The 26039-nt window shown below is 40.6% G+C and overlaps 1 protein-coding gene and 1 long non-coding RNA gene across 9 annotated transcripts in view; one reads left to right on the forward strand and one right to left on the reverse strand.

Moving 5' to 3' along the window:
- Positions 1-26039, forward strand: part of FAM114A1 (family with sequence similarity 114 member A1) — a 64832-nt gene that overhangs the window by 7963 nt on the left and 30830 nt on the right. For 6 of the 7 annotated variants that reach the window (XM_059887856.1, XM_024993536.2, XM_005207897.5 and 3 more), the window contains 5 exons: positions 98-453; positions 12162-12249; positions 22836-22949; positions 23070-23176; positions 25538-25672. In XM_059887856.1, the coding sequence (XP_059743839.1) occupies positions 106-453; positions 12162-12249; positions 22836-22949; positions 23070-23176; positions 25538-25672 (792 nt within the window). In that variant the 5' untranslated portion in view covers positions 98-105. The remainder of the gene's footprint in view (positions 1-97; positions 454-12161; positions 12250-22835; positions 22950-23069; positions 23177-25537; positions 25673-26039) is intronic. The other variant, XM_002688202.7, reaches the window with a different exon arrangement.
- On the reverse strand, positions 12245-22841 carry LOC132345565 (uncharacterized). 2 transcript variants are annotated; one of them, XR_009495015.1, is made up of 3 exons: positions 16169-22841; positions 13075-15651; positions 12245-12524 (listed from the first exon to the last, which is right to left on the reverse strand). It is a non-coding gene; the product is annotated as an uncharacterized lncRNA (long non-coding RNA). The 2 variants fall into 2 exon arrangements; XR_009495016.1 differs by having other exon boundaries at positions 13075-13238; positions 15574-22841.

Here is a 26039-nt window from a genome sequence, read left to right on the forward strand (position 1 = left end):
AAGCTTATCTCCACCAGATTTAATTATTCAGGGCCTTGAATTAAAATTGAATAATTCAGATAAAGAGTAAGTTGTTTGTTTGTAATCCTGTTAACAGATATTAAAATGTCTGACAATGGCGATGACACGTTAGCCTCTGGAGACAAAGAAGAAATTACCAACAAGCCCAACAGTGATACTTTACCCAAAGATGCAGAAGTGCACTGTGATTCAGCTACAATTTCAAATGAGCTAACGCCAGCGAATCCCAGAAGAGATGTGCATGAAAATGAGGCTGTTCAGGGTGCAGAGACTGCTGACACTGGACTCGCTGAGGAGCCCAAAGACCTTGGCGCCACGGAGCCGCCCCTCAACGGAGAAGTGGCTGAGGATGCCCTCACTGAGTGTGTTGATGCTGTGAGCCTCGAGGCAGAACCTGGATCCGAAATACCCCTGAAAGAACAGAGTGATCCGGTAGGAGTGGTTCATTTGACCGAGTTCTTACTGATACCTACCATGGGCATAGATTTGTGCCAAGCTTTGAGGTTAGGAATTGGGAATTCAGTATACACTATGACATTACCTCTATCATCAGAGATGTATTGTTTGGTGAGAAAAGGTGTATATGAGAATAATTGGTCATTTTAATATTTTCATTTTGTTGATTGTATTTTTATTAACAATAACCACCACCAAATTATTGGACACAACAGGCACTCTCCTAACTACTCTATATGTTAAGTAATTCACTCCATACAACAGTTCCTTGAGGTTCTAAGCTAGATATTATTAACCCCAAGTTATAGATGAGGCAATCAGGCTCAGAGATCTTAAGCAACTCAGTAAGATATTAAGCTACTCAGTAAGTGAGCTCAGTAAGGGAGCTACTCAGTAAGTGAATGATATTGTAATATTGAATATAACGAGTCCAGATTATTAACGAACCTAATTCCACCCTAAACAAGTTAATGCTTCTTTAACATCACTTAAGTTTTGCTGCATATTTACAAATTTGCATATTTACAAAAAGATCTGAAACCTGCAGATTCCCCTTTTATCATCACATACCACCTTCCGGAGACAACAGCAGAATACCCTTGTGCTTCACTTTAGCGCCTGCACCTGACTCTCTGGGGGATGGCAGGCCAGTATCTCCATGTCACTACCTCATTCCACATCAGTATGACCAAGCTGGGTTTTCCTGACACCTTTCCCTCCATCCACGTGGGGACCGGAAGGGGTGGGGAGGCACTCTGCAGGACTTGAGGAGATGGGCCACTCTGCTCCGAACCTGTCTTCTAGAAGGATGCTACAGTGTAGGGGGATCGGCCCTGCTCTCCCGAAGTTGAGAGCGTCCCCTCCTTGAGGTGACTCTGCTGCATGCAGTGAGGGAGGCAGGCTAAGTGGGGAGTTGGGCAGCTGGGCTTCCATCCCCCATCTATCATTAACTCTCTTAGTTTGGGCAGGACACCAAATTTCTCTGTGCTTCAGTTTTTCCTCTGTAAAATGAAGAATTTGCCCATGAAGACCACGAGGTATCCTTCTGACTAATGTTTTGTGATTCTTTTACTCAAAAGCAGACTTCTTGGGCCTCAGTTTCCTCAAATCTTGGGCCTCAGTTTCCTCAAATTGACTCTCAGAATTATTCTAAGATGAGATGAAAGGAAGGGTTTTCCCATCACTGGAGATGTTTAAACAAAAACAAATGGTCATTCTGCTGAATGTCATGGAAGGGATCTGAGGACCAGCTGGGAGTTTGGATCAGTTATGTAAATATACATGCAAAATTTTGTTTATGAGTTCCATGATATCACAGACACTTTAAAGCCATCCATGGACCCCCTGAGGGATTAAGAATTCCTAGATCAAAGGGTCTCAACTCTAGCTGAACATTTCAACCACTGAGAGAGCTTTGAGAAATAATTGGGAGTGGGGAAGAAAGAATGACGACAGGGTGGATAGTAGTCTGAATTCTCCAGAGAAACGTAGCCAATAGGATATGCCCTCTCCCTGTACCAACCTGTGTGCCTGACTTTGGAACCTGTGTTCCTTCCATGCTGTCTTTCTACTGGGGCGCATCGGTTCCCAGTTGTTATTGTAACTGCTACTATTAATACATGCTTTTGTACATTAAAAAATATATATCTTAACCATGACATTCTGACCGAAGATGATTCAAAGAAGCTATAAGAGCTTCATTGAGTCGTGATATGTGTGCTCATGAAGGCTAGATTATACATGCCAGTTTCAGACTTCTAAAAGTTATAACAAGTTTGCTAATAAAGATAGCAAAATAAAAAGTCAGGATGCTCCTACACATCCATCGTCTTACATTTTGAGCAAATCGAATGAATTCTGCTTTTGAGAGCACTTTGTAAACCTCCTTAATGCTACAGAGAGAGAGAAAGAGCCAACTGGCAGACAGATATTCCCCTCCCGGCACCTCCCCTCCCCTACCGATAGCTTTGAAAAGGGGAGCATTTCCTTATCATGAAGCTTCACAAAGTATCTGAATGCAAGTTCAGAGGCTGGCCACAGAGTTAGAGCTGTGGCTCTGCGTGTGTGTGTTGGCGGGTGGGGGGGGGCGAGGGTGGTGGGTGGCAGGAGGCGGGGGGCGTTGCATCAGGAGCTCAGATAGAAGCAGGATGTGGGAGGAATTCCTGTGAGCATGTTGGTTCTAAGAAGACAGAAAGCTAATACAGGTGGCTGGAAGGGCCTTGAGAGGAAAACATATCTCTTTCACCCAGGTTACATTTAAACCTTCTAACTAGGTACAGATATAGTCTCTTCTTAATAATTACTTGAAAAGGGGATTCTACTCTCTCTCTCGGCAACTTATCCTTTTGTCTTAAGTTGATATTAGAAGAATTCAGTTGGGTGCTTCATCTTCAAGCATTGTTCGTTTGCTCTATTTTATTGGTTCTTCATTGCACACTTACAGGAAGTTCTTTTGTGGTGATGAAAACAACCATTTTTCTGTTGATCCAGAAGAGAATGAATTCTGCAAAAAATCTTGAATCAAAAGTTCATTTGTATGTTGGTTGGTTGGATCTTGAACACAGGTCTACTGAGGAATGACAGGTCCTTCAGGAAAAGTTCAAAAGCCTGTCTGGTCCTAGATGTATTCGAGTTTAAGAGAATCTCATCACCTCTTAAAAAAAAGTTTCTAAGGGGAAATGCCTGTTTTTTTAAAAAACCTAGCAGAATAGTCATTGAGGAAGTCATTTCTTCTACGACACACTAGATTTTGTGATAATGGGTTTAAATGTATATGTTTTTTCTATAAGTGGTATCTAGTTACTTTGGGTCTTGGTCCCCTTAAAATTCACCTTATTAGCTTCCCCTTTGCCTGAGGCAGCATGGCAGCCATCACTTGGCAGGCAGGACGGTGTGACCAGGAGACACTCTGGGGCCAATGGTTCTGCCAGCTACTCAGCTGGCACGTCTTCTTTGAAGGGTCACACCATCACAGTTGATGCACTCAGAGAAGCTGTCTCTGTCTTTAGGGCCCCTTCTCTTTGTCATCCATTCTGATGTACAGACTCAGAAACCTTTGAGTTAAGGCTTCTTTCAGGAATCCACACCACGACATCCATAAGAGATGGTCCCCAGGCCCCCTTGAACTTTGGAGGTTGGACTAGAGTCTAAATCTTTACCAGCCCCATGACACGATGTATTATGCTCCAGAAGCTGGGTAGTGTAACTATCTTCAAGATGCCTCCCATCTAGTTGGGAAAGGAAGTGTTATATGAAAGCAATTATAGTATGTCTTGGACTTCCCTGTAGCTCAAACAGTAAAGAATCTGCCTGCAATGCAGGAGACCCAGGTTCTATCCCTGGGTCGGAAAGATCCTCTGGAGAAGAGAATGGCAATCCACTCCAGTATTCTTGCCTGGAGAATCACATGGACAGAGAAGCCTGGTGGGGTACAGTTCATGGGGTCACAAAGATTTGGACACCACTGAGCAACTAACACTTCACTTCATAGTATGTCTTAGTGTCCTAGATATATACTAGAGAGGCCAGGCACAAGGAAGCCTGAGATGGAGCACCCAAATCAATCTTAAGGAGTTGGTGAAGTCTTCATCCTCAGTTCAGAGATGTTTGTCATGGGTGCTAGGTTGGAATGACATTTATTCCCAGAAATCTTGTGGGACCTTATTATGTACTAGTCTCTCCCTCTTTCTCAAAGTCACTCAGTCATGTCTGACTCTTTGCAACCCCATGGACTATAGCCTGCCAGGCTCCTCTGTCCATGGAATTTCCTGGCAAAAATACTGGAGTAGGTAGCCATTCCCTTCTCAAGGGACTCTTCCTGACACAGGAAGTTTGCTCCAGTTCTATTGGAGTTTCTCTTTTTTATGACTTGCCACATGAAGACATCTGATTTTTCACTTGAGCAACCAGATGGTAGCTGTTACCTTTTGGTTGTATTGGACATGCATATGCATGCTTCGGAGAAGGCGATGGTACCCACTCCAGTACTCTTGCCTGGAAAATCCCATGGACAGAGGAGCCTGGTGGGCTGCAGTCCATGGGGTCGCAAGAGTCGGACACGACTGAGCAACTTCACTTTCATTTTTCACTTTCATGCATTGGAGAAGGAAATGGCAACCCACCCCAGTGTTCTTGCCTGGAGAATCCCAGGGATGGGGGAGCCTGGTGGGCTGCCATCTATGGAGTCGCACAGAATCGGACACGACTGAAACGACTTAGCAGCAGCAGCAGCATTCGTGCTTAGTCTCTCAGTCATGTCCGACTCTGCAACCCCATGGACTGTATCAGGCTTCTCTGTCCATGGGATTTCCCGGCAAGAATACTGGAATGGGGTGCCATTTCCTCCTTCGGGGGATCTTCCTGACCCAGGGTTCAAACCTGTGGTTCCTGCACTGGCAGACAGATTCTTTACCACTGTGCCACCTCAGAAGCTCAGTTGCATTGGACAGTGCTTCATAAATCTGGTGGTGCGTTATAATCACCAGGGAAGTTTGTTAGAAGTTTGGATTCCTGGGATCTACCCTGAAAAGTTCTTATTCTTTAAAAGATCACAGTGGAAGCTAAGACACTGTAGTTTTGGTAAGTTCCCCCAGATAATACTCTTAGTGTCAGACTGTGGACCAGTGTTTGGGAATCACTAATATTGGTACACAGAAGAACTAGTTGAGGATTCAGGTGAGATTGAGAACATGGTGAGCTCAGTATGGGACATACCATGAGACATCCATGTGAAGATATTTTGTGGATAGTTGATTATAGTGGTCTGGAGCCCAGGGGAGGTGGTGGGGAGAGATTTGGAGGCCATTAGCCATTGGGTGTTAATGGGAGTGGGTCAGATTGCCCAGGTGTTATATATAAATAAATAAAATCAAAGGCCAGGAACCTGACCCTGAAGTCTGTGTTTCTAAGTCAGTTTGGTCATGGACAGCTCTTAGAGTCTCTTTGATAGGTTGTGGTTGCCAGTAAAGTTCATTCTATAAATTTCAAATCATGTTATACCACACTAACATTTTTTAATTAAACATTAATTAACAAAAATGTTTAAAATAGTTCATGAAAACTCATGTAGACTTGAGAATGTTCCATTGATCTGACCTTTTACATGCCTTGACCACTACTCCGCGTGAAAGGTTCATTCAAGGCAAAGGCCTAGAAATCTAGGAGCAGAGATTTCGTCCTTTATACTTGGCATTGAGAAACCAGAATTCTCCAGAGTTCAGAGATGAATAGAAGACCACTTAGAACAGGGTAAAATCCTTTCTTTTACCCTGTTCATGTAAAGGTAGGAAAAGGCTCTAAAATATATTTAATCACCAACTAGTGTTGAATACCTTTAATTTCACAATCTAGAACCCCTTTCAGGTATTCAGAATGCTAGTTACCAGTCTACCATGTTTACCAGTTAAAGCCCATTTCTGTAATTCAGTATGCTAATTTGCAAAGCCTCAGATGTTAATAGAGATGTGAATAATAGAAGTGCTCATTATAGCTGCCTCTGGAGTATGCCTTTCCTGATTAGGATGCCAGCTGACCACCTGGACTATGTGTACTTTATTGGAATGCTTGAAGCAGTTGGGTTGCAACTTAAGGAGCTCCCACAATATGTGTGGAAACTTTCTAAAGTAAACTGAAATCATCATGATAAGGGAAAGACAAAAAATGCAAGAGTAAGAAGATAGGGCATGGAAGCCAGGTCATGAGAACAGAATCTTGTAAGGATTGAAAAGTGGTTAAGCTTCTGGTGCTACTGAGAGGTCAAGAAATAAAGTGACTATAATGAGTCCATAGCTCTGACCATGAGGGAGCCCTTGTGATCTTGATAAGGATGGTTTCATGAAACAGTGACCATGGAAGAGTCACTGTGGTGGGTGGAGGGAGTGGATTCAGAAGGTAGGCACCTTTTTTAAGAGGTAAAGAAGAAAGAAAGACATGGAACAGAAACCAGACAAGTTGGGGGAAAAAAAAACCAAAACATTTTGTCATCGTGATTTTCATTTGCTTGTTTTAAGATGGAGGATGATGCACATAATTAAATGTGGGAAGCAGCCAGTAGAGAAAGGTTGAAAAGCCAGAAGAAAAGGGAGAACCAACCTTCCCAGGCCCAGAGGAGATCAGATGGTGGTGATAATTACAACCAAGAGGAAGATACCACTTCCATTATGATAGAAGGGAAAGAAGTAATTGTGAGTGGGGGATACAGTAAAATTAGACTTGTGTTGAAATGGGGTTTTGATATAGGCCAGTGTTTTGTCCATAAAAAAACACTACTCAGACTTTCAACTTGGTTTGAACAATTAGTATTCAATTTATTAAGGTTATAGAATCAAAACGTCAATTCTCTGTAGTATTCATCTCACAAATCTTACTCTATTTAGAAGTCTAGCATAATTGAACACTCATGTTCAAGGGGCTTTTGATTAATGCTTGGTCCTTTATGCCAACTTAAACATGGTCAAATATTTTTTATCTACATCTATAAATTTAATATACTCTATCTACTTTTTAAGTACCTCATTTACCTACTTAAACAAGATCTTGCTGAGTACTTAAGAATTGTTGTAAATCTTAAATTTATAGAGTGGACTGAATGACCCCTTAGGTTCCATCAGTTCAGTTCAGTCACTGTCTTGTCCAACTCTTTGCAGCCTCGTGGACTGCAGCACGCCAGGCTTTCCTGTCCATCACCAACTCCTAGAGCTTAACACAAACTCATGTCCATCGAGTCAGTGATACCATCCAACCATCTCTTCATCTGTCGTCCCCTTCTCCTGCCTTCAATCTTTCCCAGCATCAGGGTCTTTTCCAATGAGTCAGTTCTTCGCATCAGGTGGCCAAAATATTGGAGTTTCAGCTTCAGCATCAGTCCTTCTAGTGAATATTCAGGACTGATTTCTTTTAGGATGGACTGGTTGGATCTCCTTGCAGTCCAAGGGACTCTCAAAAGTCTTCTCCAACACCACAGTTCAAAAGCATCAATTCTTTGGCTCTCAGCTTTCTTTATGATCCAACTCTCACATCCATACATGACTACTGGAAAAACCATAGCTTTGACTAGACAGACCTTTGTTGGCAAATTAATGTCTCTGCTTTTTAATATGCTGTCTAGGTTGGTCATAGTTTTTCTTCCAAAGAGCAAGCATCTTTTAATTTCATGGCTTGCAATCACCATCTGCAGTGATTTTGGAGCCCCCCAAAATAAAGCCTATCACTGTTTCCATTCTTTCCCCATCTATTTCCCATGAAGTGATGGGACCGCATGCCATGATCTTAGTTTTCTGAATGCTGAGTTTTAAGACAACTTTTTCACTCTCCTCTTTCACTTTGATCAAGAGGCTCTTTAGTTCTTCTTCACTTTCTGCCATAAGGGTGGTGTCATCTGCATATCTGAGGTTATTGATATTTCTCCTGGCAATCTTGTGTTTCATCCAGCCCCACACTTCTCATAATGTACTCTGCATATAAGTTAAATAAGCAGGGTGGCAGTTGCAGCCTTGACATACTCCTTTCCTGGTTTGGAACCAGTCTGTTGTTCCATGTCCAATTTTAACTGTTGCTTCTTGACCTGCATACAGATTTCTCAGGAGGCAAGTAAGGTGGTCTGGTATTCCCATCTCTTTAAGAATTTTCCACAGTTTGCTGTGATCCACACAGGCAAAGGCTTTAGCATAGTCAATAAAGAGGAAGTAGATGTTTTTCTGAACTCTCTTGCTTTTTCAATGATCAGCGGATGTTGGCAATTTGATCTCTGGTTCCTCTGCCTTTTCTAAAACCAGCTTGAACATCTGGAAGTTCACAGTTCACATACTGTTGAAACCTGGCTTGGAGAATTTTGAGCATTACTTCGCTAGCATGTGAGATGAGTGTAGTTGTGCGGTAGTTTGAACATTCTTTGGCATTGCCTTTCTTTGGGATTGGAATAAAAACTGACCTTTTCCAGTCCTGTGACCACTGCCGAGTTTTCCAAATTTGCTGGCATATTGAGTGCAGCACTTTCACAGCATCATCGTTTAGGATTTGAAATAGCTCAACTGGAATTCTATCACCTCCACTAGCTTTCTTCATAGTGATGCTTCCTAAGGCCCACTTGACTTCAAACATTATGCATAAATTTAGGTACATTTCAACTTAAAAATCAGAAGTCTGATAATTCAATTATTCATTTTTAATTGATTTTCAAAACATTGTCACTCTAATCACTCAAATTCCTTTAAGCATCAGTAGTACAGAAAAGAAGAAATATGCACAAAATGATTAATTGTATGACTTTCATGCTTTAAAACCTTTCTGTACTTAATTTGAAATCTCCCTGGAGTTGAATGATGCATACTAACCAAGAAAGAAAGTTCCTTGGGAACAACTGAGGCCATTTTTTAGCAAATATTTTAACAGAGATGCTGGCATCAGAGCAATTTACATCCTCCCAAATGTCACACTGAGCCCCTCCTTAGAACAGCTGTGTCATGAGTTACAAAACTTAAAGAGGGTTTGGTCTCACAACTTCTTCTGTCCGTATCCCGAGACCAAAGCTATATACATAGTCTCTAAATCTTAATCTAGTAAAGGAAATAGGACTATCAGGTTGGTCTTTATCTTTTAAAAGAGGTACATATATTTTCTATCTTAAGTGCTGAAAACCTTTGAATTTAATGGAATTCTAAGATGTACACATATTTTTCTACTTGATAACTTAAAAATAAATAAATTTTCTATTTAATGATAAAGACCTTTAAATGGAATATCCGATATGTAAATGTCTTTTCTATTTAAAGAACTTGGAACTTGATAGAATCTTGCACTCTTTCATCTTCTTAGGTGCATACAACACTTATAGATGTATCAATAATCTCCATTTGAGTTTTGGAGATCCCTCCTGATCAAGCCAAGTCTGATTTGCTGTTACAATATGACTCGTATTCTTCTGAGAGTTTAGGGGGAGGGGGCAGGAAGTTGACAGAGTTCTTATCAGATGGCTTCTATTTTCTCTATGGATTAGGATCTAAAGTCGTCTGTTAAAGGAGGTGGGAGTTACATGAGTGAGGATGAGGAGAAAGTTTTAAATTTTTCATATATGAAAATGGGATACCTGAGTAGATCCATGCTGCCTACTTTATAGTCTCATAAGCATGTGACATTAAAGCCACTTAAAGTGGAGACAGTACTCCACTGGATATATTTACAGTACTCCACTGGATATATTTCCAGTCCATGTCAAACAGTTTATATGGTTTTTATGTTAAATGTACACATTTTGTTATTTGAGTATTTGCCATTCTTTGTAGCTGATCAAGAAGTCACAGCTCAATGTCAAAGAAGTTTTATTAATAAAGCAATTGAAGTAGTCACTTATACTGCAAAAAGTTCTAGACTCATTTAACATTTATTTCCATTTGCTAGTCAATTACCAGCTGTCAGAGCATATTAAGTATTGTAAATTTGAGTCAGAAGCTGTCACCCCTAAGTGTATTAACTTTCCCTAATCACATAGGTAGTGATTTATCCCATGAAAGAATTATATTAATCACCAACTTACATCTGTCTTCATCATGGTATAAAATTGCCACTGGCTTCATTGCTCAAGTGAAGTAAATCAATGTAGACTCCAAAAATGAAAGCAGACTGTCATGAATCTTGAGTATTTCCATTCACGTTAACAAGCTTCTCATTGTTTCCAAACAGAAAAAAAAATGTCAGCCAACTTTCATAGCTTTTTGCTTCTTAGTGTTAAAACTGTAGTTAATTATTCTTAACAGTTAACATTTCTAGAGTATTTATTATGTGTTAGCACTATGCTCACAGCTTTATGTGAATTATTTTAATTTTCACAATAAACCTGTGAGGTTATTGGTTCTTATACTCATGGCTGCATTTTATGTTGATAATGTTGATAATGACTTTAAAAGACTTGAGTAATTAACTTGTCCAAAATGGTAGAGCCTAGAGTCAAACCCAAGCAATTTAATTCCATAATGTTTACATTTAACCAGTAGTCTACACTGATGGATGGTGTTTGATATTAATTAAGTGAATCAGTTAGGGATAGCATTTGGGATTGAATCTGCATTGCAGGCAGATTCTTTACCATCTGAGCCATCAGGAAAGCTCAACTAAAATTTAACATATAATGGCTTACAAAATAGTGATTTCTTTTTTTATTTCTCATTTAACAGAATGGAGATAGGCAATAACTCATATTTGTTTAGTAGCCCACCAGGGCCAGAGCTAGTGTGATTCCCTGGCCTGTCCCTTAAGGCAGCAAAAATGGCTGCTTCAGTTTCGAGCACCGGGTTCACATTCAGGGCAGGATAAAAGGAGAGGGGAGAGTTGCCACCAGCTGTAACTGTATAATTTATCATGACAGTGAACCCTTTCTCATTTATATCTCATTGGTCAAAGCTGTTTCACATGGCTGCTCTTATCTGCAAGGGTGGAAGACTGCAGGGGGAAGGTAGTTGGGGAGGATGATGGACCAGCCTTGGGTCAAAAGTTATAGAATCTACAAACTCTGTAGGAATTTTTCACTTCCTCCTTAACTTCTTCCTTTCTTTTCTTGGAATGAAATCGCTGTAATTCTCTACCACCTAATGTATTTTTGCCTCATTTTGTAAAATGTATTCCTGGATATTAAGGGAGAGGGGTGGTTCTTTTTTTTTTTTGAGTCAGGATGCATTGGTCACAAGTTACAGAAACTATTGCACACCTGAGAAAATCGATGAATTTCAGTCATTTATTCAACAGCTAAATTTAGCTGTTGAATAAATAAATAAGCACTCATACACCATGAACTCTTCTATGCTCTGTGGATATATCAGTGAACAAAAATATTGAGAGAAAGAGAGAAATACTGCGCTGGAATCACATAGAACCCAAAGGTAGGAAAGCCTAAGAGCTTTGAAGAGAGACAGGAACCAGGGGTTGAGAAACTACCTGGAATCCAGACAGCTTCCCTGAGCTTATCTCCTTCATTTTGCTCACTCTGCTTTCTCTTAATTCTTGGTCTGCATAGTGGATCTTCTATTCAAGCTGAACAAGAATCTGTGTCCCAATCCAAATACGTAGGAAAAAGAATTTGAATCAACTGTGCCCACCGACAGTGAGAGATACAGTTCCAGGGGTCACTGTGAGTGGGGTGGACCCCTTGAAATTTGTCTACCTCAAAAGGCTTCCTGTTGCTGCTCCCCATCTTCAAGTTTACTGATGCTTTTGTAGACAGCTTGCCTGCTACCATCCATGCCAAAGCTCCTCCTACCACCCTAGAAATTTGAAAGTTAACTCTATCTACCTTGAAGAGTACATTTTTTTTCTAGTTCTGGGGAAAAAATTGCATGAGTCAAAGTTGTTTTGGAGTTTTTCAAGTCACTCTGTGCCCAAAGGTATTAAATCTTCCCCTCCCCTCCACAGCCCTGTCACTGTCTTCCAGATAATGGGAGATTTGGGTCTTGGTTGACATCAAATTCCCTTCTCACTTTAAGCCCTCAGATGCCAACACCACTAGACATCAGTTTGATTCCAAAGTACACATTGCAGCATGGATTGGTATATTCTTTTATGGTCCTTATAAACTATAATCCAGTGAGATATGGCTGTTGGTGATTTGTTTAACCTTCTCTGTGTTTCAAACGAATGGATATTTTCCCATCCAGGGATAAACGAATTGCTGACCTTGTGGCTAATCTGGTTTTTTACAGGCTTTGGATTCCTCTCCACGTGGAGGGGGATGGGCAGGCTGGGGCTCCTGGGGCAAATCTCTGCTCTCGTCAGCATCTGCCACAGTGGGTAAGCATTATACATTGCATTTGAATGGATAAAGTTCAGGGGCCAAATAGGATATGATGTTTTGATCATACCATGTACTGATAGAGTTTAACATTACCTCATGAGATATTTGGGATTCCCAAGTGGTGCAGTGATAAAGAATCCGCCTGCCAATTCAGGAGACACAGGAGACGTGGGTTCAATTCCTGTGTTGGGAAGATGCCCTGGAGGAGGAAATGGCAACCCACTCCTGTATTCTTGCCTGGAAAATTCTATGGACAGAGGAGCTTGGCAGGCTGCAGAGAGATGGACATAACTGAGGGACTAAGCGCGCGCGCACACACACACACACACACACACGAGATAATAAGAGAAAATTGTTTTTAGTGTTTACCAAGTGCTTCCTGTATATTGATACATTTATTCTTCAAAATAACCCTATTAGGAGGTACTCTTATTTCCTCCATTTTAGAGATAAGGAAGCTGAATCACAGAGAGGTTAAACTTTACCCAAAATCAAGAGTAGCTGAATTGGGCTTTGAACCTTGCAGTATGGCTTTTAACCATTTTATTATATTGCATCTTAGAATATAAGATTTGGGCTTTTATAATATATTCTTAAAGCTTTGTTTATCATCCACTTGAACGTTTTAAAATATACAAATAGGCTACTCTCTAAAAAGGCATTCATCACAGCATATTGAAATACAAATAGAAAAGATTCAGGTAGGAAGAAGATACTTATCAAGGCTAACAGAGTTACTATAATTGAACATTGACCTTAACTCTGAGATTCTTGCCTGCCAGTAGATTATCTTTCTCACTGAATAATAAAACAAGACTTACCTTATTTAGGGGCTTCCCAGGTAACTCAGCTGGTAAAGAATCTGCTGCAATGCAGGAGACCCCAGTTCAACTCCTAGGTCAGGGAATTCCCCCAGTAGAAAAGACAGGCTACCCACTCCAGTATTCTTGTGCTTCCCTGGTGGCTCAGATGGTAACGAGTCCACCTGCAATGCAGGAAACCTGGGTTCAAACCCTGTGTTGGGAAGATTCCCCTGGAGGAGGGCATGGCAACACACTCTAGTATTCTTGCCTGGAGAATCCCCATGGACAGAGGAGCCTCGCGGGCTACAGTCCATGGGGTTGCAAAGAGTTGGATATGACGAGCGACTCAGCACAGCACGGCACAGCTTATTTAGATAACTTTATTTTGGCTGCCAGTAGAGTGTCTTTCTCATTGAATGATAAAACAAGACAGTATATTTACATAACTTTATTTTCTTTGTATGAAATTTTTGAAGAAATGTCCTGCATTGGCTCTTATACTAAGAGAAAACATAATGACTGTATCCTCATCAGTGAAGATTTGTCACAGTTATTCTTCATGTGACCATTTCTCATGTATACTCTTCATGAACACTGAAGACATGGCATAAACATGTCTAAGATGACCTAGCCTTGACATTTCATCTTGAGGGTGGAGACTGACAGGCAGAACATAGGAAGCCACAGGTAACACCGCTTGCAGATCATCTGACTCAGGTGTCCTCATATAGTCTGTGGCATGAGGATCTTGTGATAGGCCATGAATTGGTCCAATTCACTGTTACTCCTAAATCAGTAGTCTCTGGCCCTACTCCAATGAACCGTGGTCATAGACAGTTGAAGGGGCAGGTATCTAATTTGATAGAATTTAGATGCCTAGAAGAATGGATTCATTGCATTCTCCTAATTCCATGCCTGTCAAGTATCAGGAGAGCTGTGGCAAGGAGTAGATGGTGATCAAATAAACATTGCTGTCTTCTGAGAGCCTGAAAAGCAGATTTTTTTTTTTCTTTTGCTAATTGAAAGGCCAGGTATACCGTGGATACTTTGGGTTGGCCAAAGACACAAATGAACTTTTTGACCAACCCGATACATATGCAGATGGAAAAAATTAGTCAGATTAAAGTAGAGGAGCCTGTTTTGTTTTCTGAACAGGGCAGAGTCTCTTATTAGAGTGAGGACGGGCACTACAAGCATCTTGCTTTCTAGGGAAAATGTTTGAGCTTTCAGTGACTCCCAAATGGATCTTGCCACTGACAGTACTCAGGACTGGCATGCTTTTGAACCAAAACTAAAAATGTGGAGTCTAAAAGTTTTTGAAATTGTGATGTCATGGAAAGTATATTACTTGATCATCAAGTTATACCACTCTCTTCATGCTTTATGTCATAAAACAGTGTAATATTTTGGGTGCTTCCAGTTATAATGGTGTCCAGAACTTCCTGACCCAGGGATTGAACTGACATCTCCTGCAGCTACTGCATTGGCAGCCCATGGGGGTCACAAAGAGTCGGACACGACTGAGCGACTGAATTGAACTGAATTATGGGAGTGAATCCCATCATATTCACAATCCTGTTCACTCTCAGATTAAAAGACTCTTGTTCCCTAGAAGGAAAACTACGACAAATCTAGACAGCATATTAAAAAGTAGAGATATCACTTTGCCAATGAAGGTCAGTATACTCAAAGCTATAGTTTTTCGAGTGCTAATGCTAAGTTGCTTCAGTTGTGTCCAGTTCTTTGTGACCGTATGGACTGTGGCCCACCAGGCTCCTCTGTCCATGGGATTCTCCAGGCAAGAATACTGGAGTGGGTTGCAATTTCCTTTTCGAATGGGAGAGTTGGATCATAAAGAAGACTGAGCGCTGAAGAACTAATGCTTTCAAATTGTGCTGGAGAAGACTCTTGAGAGTCCCTTGGACAGCAAAATCAAGCCAGTCAATCATAAAGGAAATCAACCCTGAATATTAATTTAAAGGACCAGTGCTGAAGCTGAAGCTCTAATATTTTGGCCACCTGATGCAAAGAGCTGATTCATTGGAAAAGACCCTGATGCTGGGAGAGATTGAAGGCAAAAGGAGAAGAGGGTGGCAGAGGATGAGATGGTTGGATGGTATCACTGACTCAGTGGACATGAATTTGAGAAAACTCTGGGAGATAGTGGAGGACAAGGAGCCTAGAGTTCATGGGGTTGCAAAGAATCAGATATGACTTAGTGACTGAACAACAACAACCACCCTCAAATTGGTGGAGGTGGGGAGACATGGATATATATGTCAGGGGTGAGAATCTTGGGAGTGATCTCTCAGTTCTACCTACCACACCTCCCTTTTCTGGTTGAAATTCTCAACAGTTACACCACCAATTCCAGAATCTTAATATTTTTTAATGGCTCTAGCTACATGCTAGAATTTTGAAAAGCATTTTAATCTTGGCATTTCCCTCTTGGTTGTACCCACAACAACCAAAGGGCATATGAGGGAGAGCAAAGAAATTTTGAAATATCAATACCACTCTAAGAGTCCCATTGGACAACCTGGAGCCATCTTTAGAGAAGTAGAGACTGTGTTCATCATCACTGGTCATCACAACCTGAATGAACGCAGTAGCAAGATAGTTGAATACCATCCCTAACTCATTCACAAGGTGTGTTTGGGGGATTTCTGATTAAGACGGACTGTAACTTTACAAAGTAATAGTGGCTAAAATGATAGCAATGCATACTTTAAGATAAGTATTTCTGTGGACCTGGTGGAGAACTAAAACTTGTAGCATGAGGGAAGGCTGAAGTCATAGGTTCCAAGGCTGGAAATAAGCAGTGGAGGTGATTGGTGATTTGACTCCCAAAGGTAACAGGGGTCATGTGTCCCACAAGTGGAGAAGTGTCAGTCAGGCTCACAGCCTGGAACAGAGCGTCGTCGGTGAGAACAGGATTCAACCACCTTCTTACAGAAGCTTGAGGAATTTATCGGCGCCGTCCTAAATCGTGGTCTATCTTGAGCTGCAACCTTTGGATTAAGACAGGCGAGTGAGGCAGGCCTTCCGTTATGCACACACAATAACGGGCTTTGCAGCATTAAGTTTATTATCACAGGGCAAAGAAACTTACTGGAAAACAGAGCACTCGAAATAGCCGACAAGCTCTTGAAGGTTTATAAATTGCCTGTGGAAAATAAAGGAAGAAAATAACCACACCTTCTATTGCAATTGATTGCTACTCAGAAACCTCATGTTACCCTCAGGGTAATTCCAGTAGCAGCTAAAACTGTACAAGACACAAAGTCCCTAATGAAATTCAGAGCTGTCGATTGAGCATTACAAATAGAAACCAGTGCTGTTACAGTTGTTGAAAAACTGCAGGCACAATTGTTGGAGCTGTTTAAGAGTTGGCAAGAGAGTAATTAAAGAATGGAAAGATTTAGAGGTGGTTCTCTCTTGGAAAATTCATTGTATCAGGGCTCATAAAACCTGAGAGCCCTGATCCCGACTGCCACTAACCTGTGATCACAAAGAAGTGTCACTAACTAGCTTCACTATGCACTGAGCCTCTATAGGCTCAGCTTCCTTACTTGGAAAAGTATGTGTGGAACGACTTGAGAAATTCTAAGATTCCCTCCAACTTGTGAAATATAATGATTCCATAGACTATGGTTCTATGTAGCAAGAGAAAGATATTTGTAACCACTGTGCTGAGTAGAAAAATACAGAAAATTGACTTTTTCTACACTGTATTTTTATATTTTATCTTCTGACTCACTACTTTGACCCCCAAGATTACGAGAAAATGAAAAATAACCTTCCCAATGCTTATATAAAATCAGACATCTCTCAGCCAACAGTTGTTTCTGGAGAGGCCGTAACTCCTGTGTTGGTTTCATTTACAGCCACACTGTTAGTCACGTTCGAAGAAGACTTGGTCAGCTGCCACCCACGCCTTTGGATGGGTTCATAAAATGCAATGAAAATGGTTATTATTTAAGATCCAGGCAGAAAACAGAGGCAGAAGGAAAATGTAAGAAAAAAAAAAAAAGAAGAAAAAGATTTTATGATAATTTCAAAGTGCTATTGTGAGAAACAGATGTGATTTTCCACAAGCACCGTAGAGACTTGATTTATGTGTAGAATATATTGCTAAGTGATAGACTAGTAACCAAATGAAAGTCGACAATGCTGAGACATATGCAAATATGCCAAGGTAAAAATTCTGTAGTAAAATAGAGCAACTTATTTCCAGATACTACAAAAGGCCGACCTGTTTATTTAAAATTCTAGTTTTGACAGTTTTATGAATCTCAACACCTTTATGCTAGGGTACCTGAGAAGGGCAAGGGAGAGCTGATCTGTATGTTTACCTTTTCAAAGTTATCATTGTTCTCCTTCCCTATCCACTCGTGAGTTACGTGGCGTTTTCCTTCTGCACGTTTTAATGAACACCTTCTACCAGCACTGTCAGAAGTAATGACAGTGTTTATCACAGAGAACGGCAAACTTGTCAGAATGACGCTACAGTAAGAACCCTTTGCCAGGTATTTCACTCTCGGTATCACATGGATTTGTTTTAAAGGTGATATTGCTGATGATGTGACAATTCTCAAATATCAGTACAAAAGATCATAGGATTAATGCTTGGAGTTTGTTCACAATCCTTTCAAACTATGAATAGGGCCCAGGGATTAATGAATTCCTGTGTGGTGGCAAAGCAAACACTGTGAGTTCAGAAACTCTTTTTGTAGATTTTGATCCCAAAGAGAAGTGAGTACATGATTACAGACTGGACATCAACCAGCATAATGGAGAGAGAAGACTTTCCCGAAAGGAAGGTTGACGGGCTCCACTTTTTCTGCCATGAAGTTTACTGTCATGAAGTTTGCTTCATGTTGAGTGCAGCAACACCATCTGTGTGTTTTTCTAAACAGCTACTTCTCACAACTTTTTATAATATCTTGAATTCATTGATAGTAGAGTCTGAAAGGCAGTCAATACTTTTAAATTGTTCTATTTCCAAAATTCACCTGAAGAAGAGTAGAAATTGGTGTAACCCTCAGAAGAGCAGTTAGTACTACCGATGAAATCCTAAATTCATGAGCCTTCTATCCAGCAGCCCCAGTGTTGACTCTTTACAAAAGTTTATTAAGATAAATGTGTAACGATGTTCAATATGGAATATACGCATCAAATAGTTACCATGCAAGGCACTATTCTAGACACTTGAGATGAAATAGTGAGCAAGTAAGAGAAGACCCTGTAGTAGAGCTTACAGACTAGTGGAAGGATGTGGACAATAAGCAATGCACATGCTGAGTAGGAAAATTATATAGAGGGTTATAGAGTGGGAAGTCTTTGAAAAATATAAAGTCAGGAGTACAGGTTAAAGAGTGGTGAAGGGTAGATCTTAATGAGGTGATATTTGAGCGAAGACCTGAAAGAAGTAAGGGAGTTCATCAAGAATATAAGAAAAACCAGAAGCTACTCGTGTGTCCATCCATACAGAATGTGAAACATGACAGAGTCATTCTGTGAAATGTTCTACATAACCATTAAAGAGAATGAGATAGGTCAGTGTCCCCGGTTGGATGCTCAGGGGAGAGACTGAGGCAAGAATGAGTTTACTGGAGTTTTACTGGGAAGGGCTCTCAGGAGCAAGCCTTGCAAAGACTTGAAGGACTGGGAAAGCAGAACTGGGCTTTGGGGGCTTCCCTGGTGGCTCCTGCCAATGCAGGAGACAAGAGTTCGATCCCTGATCTGGGAAGATCCTACATGCCATGGAGCAACCAAACCTGTGCGCCACAACTGTTGAGCTTGTGCCCCAGAGCCCGCAAGCCACAGCTACTGAGCCTGTGTGCCCCAGAGCCCATGCTCCGCCACGAGAGGAGCCACCACAATGAGAAGCCTGAGCACTGCAACTAGAGAGCAGGTCCCACTTGCCGCAACTAGAGAAAAGCCCTTGCAGCAACGAAGACCCAGCACAACTAAAAATAAAAGAAAACGGTTCTTTTTTTAAAAAAAATGAAGAAGAACAGGGCTTCGGGAGAAGATGAACAATGATGCAGTTGCAGCCCATCCCATAGGAAGCTTAGGGGTTGGGGTGACTCTTCAGAGATGTCACAGGGCCAGGATTTTATATCACCAGCTCCCTCACTGACCAGTCCCTATAGTGTAGTCTTGAGGGAGCCAGTTCCCTTTGGCGAAGGGCATTGCAAAACAAGGTGTTGAGCCAAGGGCCATCAGCACGGGAGAACAAACACCAGAATCCCAGCAGCACACACAGCCTCCACCACCATCTGCTGAGCTGAGACCCCAGTGTCTATGGTGAAGCCAGGTCTGGAACACTTATATATAAGAATGTGCTTTTAAAACCTTGTTGCTGAAAGGAATCAACAAAAAACAAATTGGACTTGTTATCTTTAAAAGGGAACAGGGTCTTGGGTAAGGTTAAGGAAGACAGGGCCACTTACTTTAAGTCTTTTAAGAGCCCCTGGCACTCCTCCTTGGAAGTCCCTCACATATCACAATAAGTATAATAAAACACATCCACACCCTTCATTAAATATATAATGTATATATAACTATGGAAGAGTTAAATTTACTTGAACTGTAGTTGACCAGTTGACTAATATTCTATTTTTTAATACATGTAAGTAAACATTATTTAATTTTTAATTTATAAACTTTCTTCATTGTCTTTTAGAACCAATACTTTTTCAGGTCTTAAATTGTTTCATGTGTGTTAAGTTGCTTCAGTCACGTCTGACTCTTTGCAACGCTATGGTCTAAAGCCCACCAGGCTCCTCTGTCTGTGGGATTCTTCAGGCAAGAATACTGGAGTGGGTTGCCATGCCCTCCTCCAAAATCATTTCATAGGCATTTGTAAGTTCATAGACTCTATTACCTGTTAGGTCAGTGGATGTTGTCTAGGGAAAAAGAAGCTAGCCCACCTTCTATTGTCTGTGTTTTTATAATCTGATTTTGCTAACATTATAAGTTTCTATTTTTTAAAAATCAACCAGAAATCTTAAAGAAATGAGATTATGGCATTTTTTAAATAGTTTTTTTATGCATTCATCTTTTAAAAGAAAAAGAAAAACATGAAATGAAAAAGAAGGAAATGTTATGTTAAAATTAAAGCAATCTAAAAGGCGAGAGCCTTCTGAACAAGTTAGCTGCTGCCCTCGCTGGGGACCCTTTATCATGTGGGACCAGTAGAAGTACTCTCAGGGCCACCCAGTCATCCAGGGTGCTGGCATGAAACTGCTGTTGCTCCCCTAACTTACCACTTGGTCAGAGAGACCCTCCCACCAACAACAAATTATTTTCATTCTCCAGAAAAAGGGGAGACTTCTCTTCAAAGGGGTTTTGATCTTGGTGGAAATCATAAGAAGCGAGACTGGTAAAAATTTTTGAGAATAAAATTAAACTGAAGGTGGAAGACAACACCACACAGTGTCTTGGGATCCATGCCTGAACAGCACAGAGATGATCCTAAAAGCATTAAGCTGTATCACCCCAAGGTGTGGCTGGACAGGGCAGGGTTAGAGGAAGGTGTCACTGCTGGGTGACCTTCACCTTGCTCTTTGGTCAAAGTAAAATAACTCAAGCTAATTTTAGTGTAAACCAATGTTCTAGTGGGCTTCCCTGGTGGCTCAGATGGTAAAGAATCTGCCCACAATGCAGGAGACCTGGGTTTGATCCCTGGGTCAGGAAGACCCCCCTGGAGAAGGGAATGGCCTTTCACTCCAGTATTCTTGCCTGGAAAATCCCATGGACAGAGGAGCCTGGCAGGCTACAGTCCATAGGGTCACAAAGAGTTGGACACGACTGAGCGACTAACACATGCAATGTTTTAAGAATGAGGAAGCTCCTGAGTAAGTGTCTGATTTGCAAGGACTTATAGAAATTGGACTAAAATGACATTTAATCAACTACAAATAGCATGTAAGACTTTATTAATATAACATTGTGATGGAGCATGTGAGAGTCAGAAAGATTGGGCTCAGATCCTGCCTCTGCCACCTCTTGGCTTTGGGATCTTAGGCAAGTGTTTTCACGTCACCAGGTATCAGTTTCCTCAATCATGAAACGAGTAGAATAATATTTCTTACTTTATCATGAAAAGATTATATGAGACAATTTACTGTACTGAAAATAGGTTCCAGTGTCTGGGACGTTGTGCTCAATAATGTTGACCCAGTACCAAGGGTTTCACATATTTCTCCTCAGTAACCTAACAAAACCCTGCGAGGTAGATGATATCATCCTCCTTTCAGAAAAGATGCAGCAGCAGAGACTCAGCAAAGTCACCAAGTCCACATGGCTGATAACTGATGGAACCAAAATTCCTCCACAAGACTCCTGACTCCTATGTTTAGGGCTTTTTCCACTGGAGTATAGATTATAAGTTAAATACCAGACAGTCATTTAGCATTTGTTTCTAATGATGCAGTATCACAGCATTATTATCTTACCATTTTTGCTTTATGCACCTTCTTTTTACTGCAGTAAGTCAAAGGGTAGAGGATATTCATCTTTTGAATCATGGAATTTGGACGGGTTCACTTCTGGGGGGTTCATGATGTCATGTGAAGAATTCATGAGCTATACCCTAGACTATTACTCATGCTGGTTGTTTTTCTCTGTTATTGATAGACCCATATCAGTATCTTTGAGAATAATTACTCTGTTAAAAGGCAACAATGACTCCATCTTATTCCTTGTTCTGGGCACTAGATGTCACACTAAGTAAAGTTTTAGAAGTTATTCTTCAAAGTAGGGTGTGGCATAGAGCCTAAACCTTAGCTATAAAAAACCATAGATTTATATTTCGAGTAGAATGTTGTAAAGACGTACTTTTACTAACAAAAGAATTCAGAAAAAAAGAATTGTTAGTTAGAAAATATAATTGGAGGAACTTTTAAGTATGTGCAAATCTATATATCGATTACATCTAAATAGAGCTCTGTGTGTGTGTGTGTGTGTGTGTGTGTGTGTGTGTGTATTAGTGGGAGGGTAGATGGGAAGGTCAGCTCTGTATTCACTAAATCATTATTGATTACCCACTGTGCTGAGCTCCAGGAAATACAGGCATTGTCCCCACAAAGATGGAGTAAGATCAGTGCCCCTCATCCTGACTATTCTTGTGTTTGGACTGTTTTACTGCTAAAGACAAATGTCAGGGCAACTGTAGTGTGCCCTTCCTGGTTTTCCCACCGGCTTGCCTTTGGATCTGGACATATCTCCAGACCGGGCTGTCACACACAGAGGCTGTACTAAACAGATGACTAGCACTTTGAAAGAGCTTGTTAAGGCGCAACTGATTTCAGTTCAATGGTAATTGAGCACCTACAATGGGATAGGCATGCAAAAAATCAAAACATAAATGATGCATACTCACCCTGAGAGACTTAGAAAAGAAGAAAGAGGGTAAGACAGGAATATCGTTCACAGATAACATCTTGGGCTGGGAACCCCAGGTTGCTCATTGGATAGTGTGAGAAATAAGAGGAAAAAATAAACACTTTACATGTGTTTATCATATTTGCTCCTCACAACAGCGTAGTGGAGAAACTGAGTCACAGAGAGGTTGAGAACTTCTCGAAAGTCCCCCAGCTAGGCAGACATGAAGCTGAGCTCAGACTGGAGCCCACGCCCGGGGGCTCACCACATTCTCCCACAACTGGGATATTCTCCTCCAGCTTACAGGAGCTCTGGGACATGAGTTATGGAACCTGCAGACCGTGGACTTCTATTGTATCTATGAGTCGTATTTTCTTTCCTGACAGGTCATGGATTGACAGCAGTGAAGGAAAAGGCAGGGGCCACCCTCCGGATTCATAGTGTGAACTCTGGCTCCTCCGAAGGGGCCCAACCTCATGATGAAAATGAAGTCTCTCAAAGTGAGTGGTGCGTTTATTTGGGTGTTTCTGGACTTGGGCTATATTACACCACGTGCACAAATATAGATTTCCAAGTTCAGATCAGCAAAACAAACTCTAAAAGGGTGTTTTTCTCTTTAGTAGCCGATACAGCCGCAGATCAGAGCCCCGCAGAAAGCCCACCCACTTCTCCTTCCTCGGGGTCTCGGGGCATGTTGTCAGCCATTACCAATGCCGTTCAGAACACAGTGAGTCATTAGCTGCTTCCTCTGTTTTCCCTGAGGTCTGCCTGTGCCTTCTTTTGATATTTCTATTTACCAGTGACCTAGATACATCAGAGAAAAGATGGCCTTGCTCAAAACTTTTGATTATGGTTTTGTTATGCTTTCTCTGACAGAGTAGGCATAACCTTGGAACCAAGATGATAAGAACAAAAAGAAATATACTTTATGTTTAAAAAAAAAGAGCTGCTTAGAAAGAATATTTTTCAGTCTGATGTAACACTGCCCTTTCCAACAGCTGCAAGGACAGTCTCTGTTTACCAGGGAGGGAGGGCTCTTTCTTAGAGCTGGGACAGTTGTTTTTCCGAAATGTTCTGTGTCTCTTAACCTTCAATCTGAAAAATTATGAAGTGATTCTAAGTATGTATATACACATACCAGTAAAGAACCAGGAGCATCCCCAAGATGTTTCTAACGTGTTTCCAGATAATAAGACCAACATTCTTCCTCCATCCCTACCTCCCAGTTCCCACTCCTCTCTTTCCTTGAATAGCAGGCTCCTTCCCTGGCCCCTTCCTCTTACAGAAGCTTAAAAAGCTTTTTACTGACAAGACACTGATCAATAATGAAAAAAAGGACACACCCCAGCTGAAACGAAGCAGCTAGTCTTCAGGATCAGAAGAAGAGATTTACTTTCTGCTTTGTAAAATCAAACAGCTAATTTTTCATAAACTATGGCTCATTTCCAATTTATTCATTCATTCACTTTTTAAAAAAAGGTAGTTAGCTCTCATTATATACCAAGAGCTATGCTAGATGTTGGGCATAAGCTGACAGACAGGAGGGCATAATAACATCCTGGAAGATGAAGGCAACTCAACAGTTATCAGATGCAAAGGCATATGAGATGAGGGGACTGTGGACACACATGGAGGCGTCTTACTCAGACTTCATGTCAGGGCTTGCCAGAAATAGGAAATGGCTGTTCCTCTCCTTGCTACTTGAAGTACTCTAGACTAAGCAGGGAGAAGCGGATAGCTAATATGTTTTAGGAGTCAGCTAATATATTTTGGGAGTACAAGTTCAGTATGTCCACGGCAGACGTGCAGAGAGGGTTGTAGAGCTGGGAGTTGAGTGGAACGGTTTCATTATCTCTGGTACAAGGAGTGAATTCATGGTCTCCCTGAGCTACGACCCAGGCCCTCTGAGTCTGTCCTCGGCTTCCTCACATTCCTTTCCGTGTGCTCTCCAACTTTCCAGTTCTCCCTTTTTCCAAGTTCCAGCACCCCACCCCCCACCAAATCTGCCAAAGTCCCTCCATCCTCCAGTTTTATTCTCCACTGAAGTAAGCCTCAGGATGTCAGGAGAAAATAAATTTTAAATTATGCCAAAGTGTAATTGCTATTATCTCCTAGTCTTCCCAAAATATGTGCATTTAAAAAATTGTTTTCTAGTGTGATTATTGATTGGCTTCCAAATCTGAAAACAAAGTCTAAGTGTCCAAAACAGAGATGACTAATAAAGTATATTAATCAGTGAAATAGAATATTGCTATTGAAGTGATAATTTTGAAAAATGGATAATGTATATAAATAATAAAATAGTAATATTAAAATATAACTTATGCAAACTCATGTAAGGTGAGAAAACACAGATATATGCAGATTGTAATTGTAGTTGTGTAGTTGGGGTACAGACAAGGTGTTGCAAAGAAATGTATGCAGTTCTATTTGTTATGTACAGTTTATCTAAGTTAATCTTGGTTGTTTTACTCTTTTTTTAAAAAGGGAAACCGGCTGGCAAAGCGATTTGCAGAGGATAACTATATAATAGAATAATTTCTAGAGCCAGAAGCATGTAGAAATTAACCTGTCTTATTCCATGAATATACTAATTATAGGCAGTTATTGCTAGTTTCTGAAAGTATGCAAGAGCCATCGAAGCAGCCTGAGGGTCCTACACTCTAGGGCCCTTAGATTAAAGAATTCCCTAAATTGGCATGACTATTTGACATTTTTATAGACTGCTCCAAATAATTCTGTTACTTGTGTTAAAATTGTTTCAAACAAAATCGGGAACTGGGTCATCTATTAATTTTTTGTCTTAGAAGCGTACCTATTCATGCACACCAATAAAATTAATCCTTAAAATGTTTTGGTTTTCTTAAGCACCTTTTAAAAATAACATTGTATGTCCTACAAATTATATGATATATGCTCTTCCAAGGAAAAGAAAATAGGATTAAATCAATGATAAATCTCCTGATGAGAAAAAATTGTGACTTCATATTGCTTTTAATATTTGAAGATAGTTCATTCTAGGAGGTACTGACTGCCTCGAAATACCAAAACGTAAAAACCTAATCTCATGCAATTACCTCACTGGCAGGGTAAAAGCGTCTTAACTGGTGGTCTTGATGCTTTGGAATTCATCGGCAAGAAAACCATGAATGTCCTTGCAGAAAGTGACCCAGGTTTTAAGCGGACCAAGACACTCATGGAGAGAACTGTTTCTTTATCTCAGGTGGGATTATGTACTTTTGTGATTTGTTCTTTCAGTCAATAAAGTAAATAAGATTTTATTTATCTTCTTTAATAGATATTTTAAAGCACATGTCAAATTCAAAGACCTGAAATAGCAGGGAGTGAAAATTGAAATTTTAATATGCTACTTTCCCCAGCCACTCTTCATGGGATACAATCATTGTTAACCATTGTTAACAGCTTCTTACAGATTCTATCAGAGACATATAGACAGGTTTAGATATAGATATGGCTGTATAGGTAAATATAGCTAAATATATATATATATATGTATATGCACATGTATACATACAAATTTTTTCAACCAAATGATAGCACACTAACCAACTCTTTTGTATCTTGCTTTA

The sequence above is a fragment of the Bos taurus genome, chromosome 6, assembly GCF_002263795.3.
Source record: "Bos taurus isolate L1 Dominette 01449 registration number 42190680 breed Hereford chromosome 6, ARS-UCD2.0, whole genome shotgun sequence".
In the NCBI taxonomy this organism is placed as follows: domain Eukaryota; kingdom Metazoa; phylum Chordata; class Mammalia; order Artiodactyla; family Bovidae; genus Bos; species Bos taurus.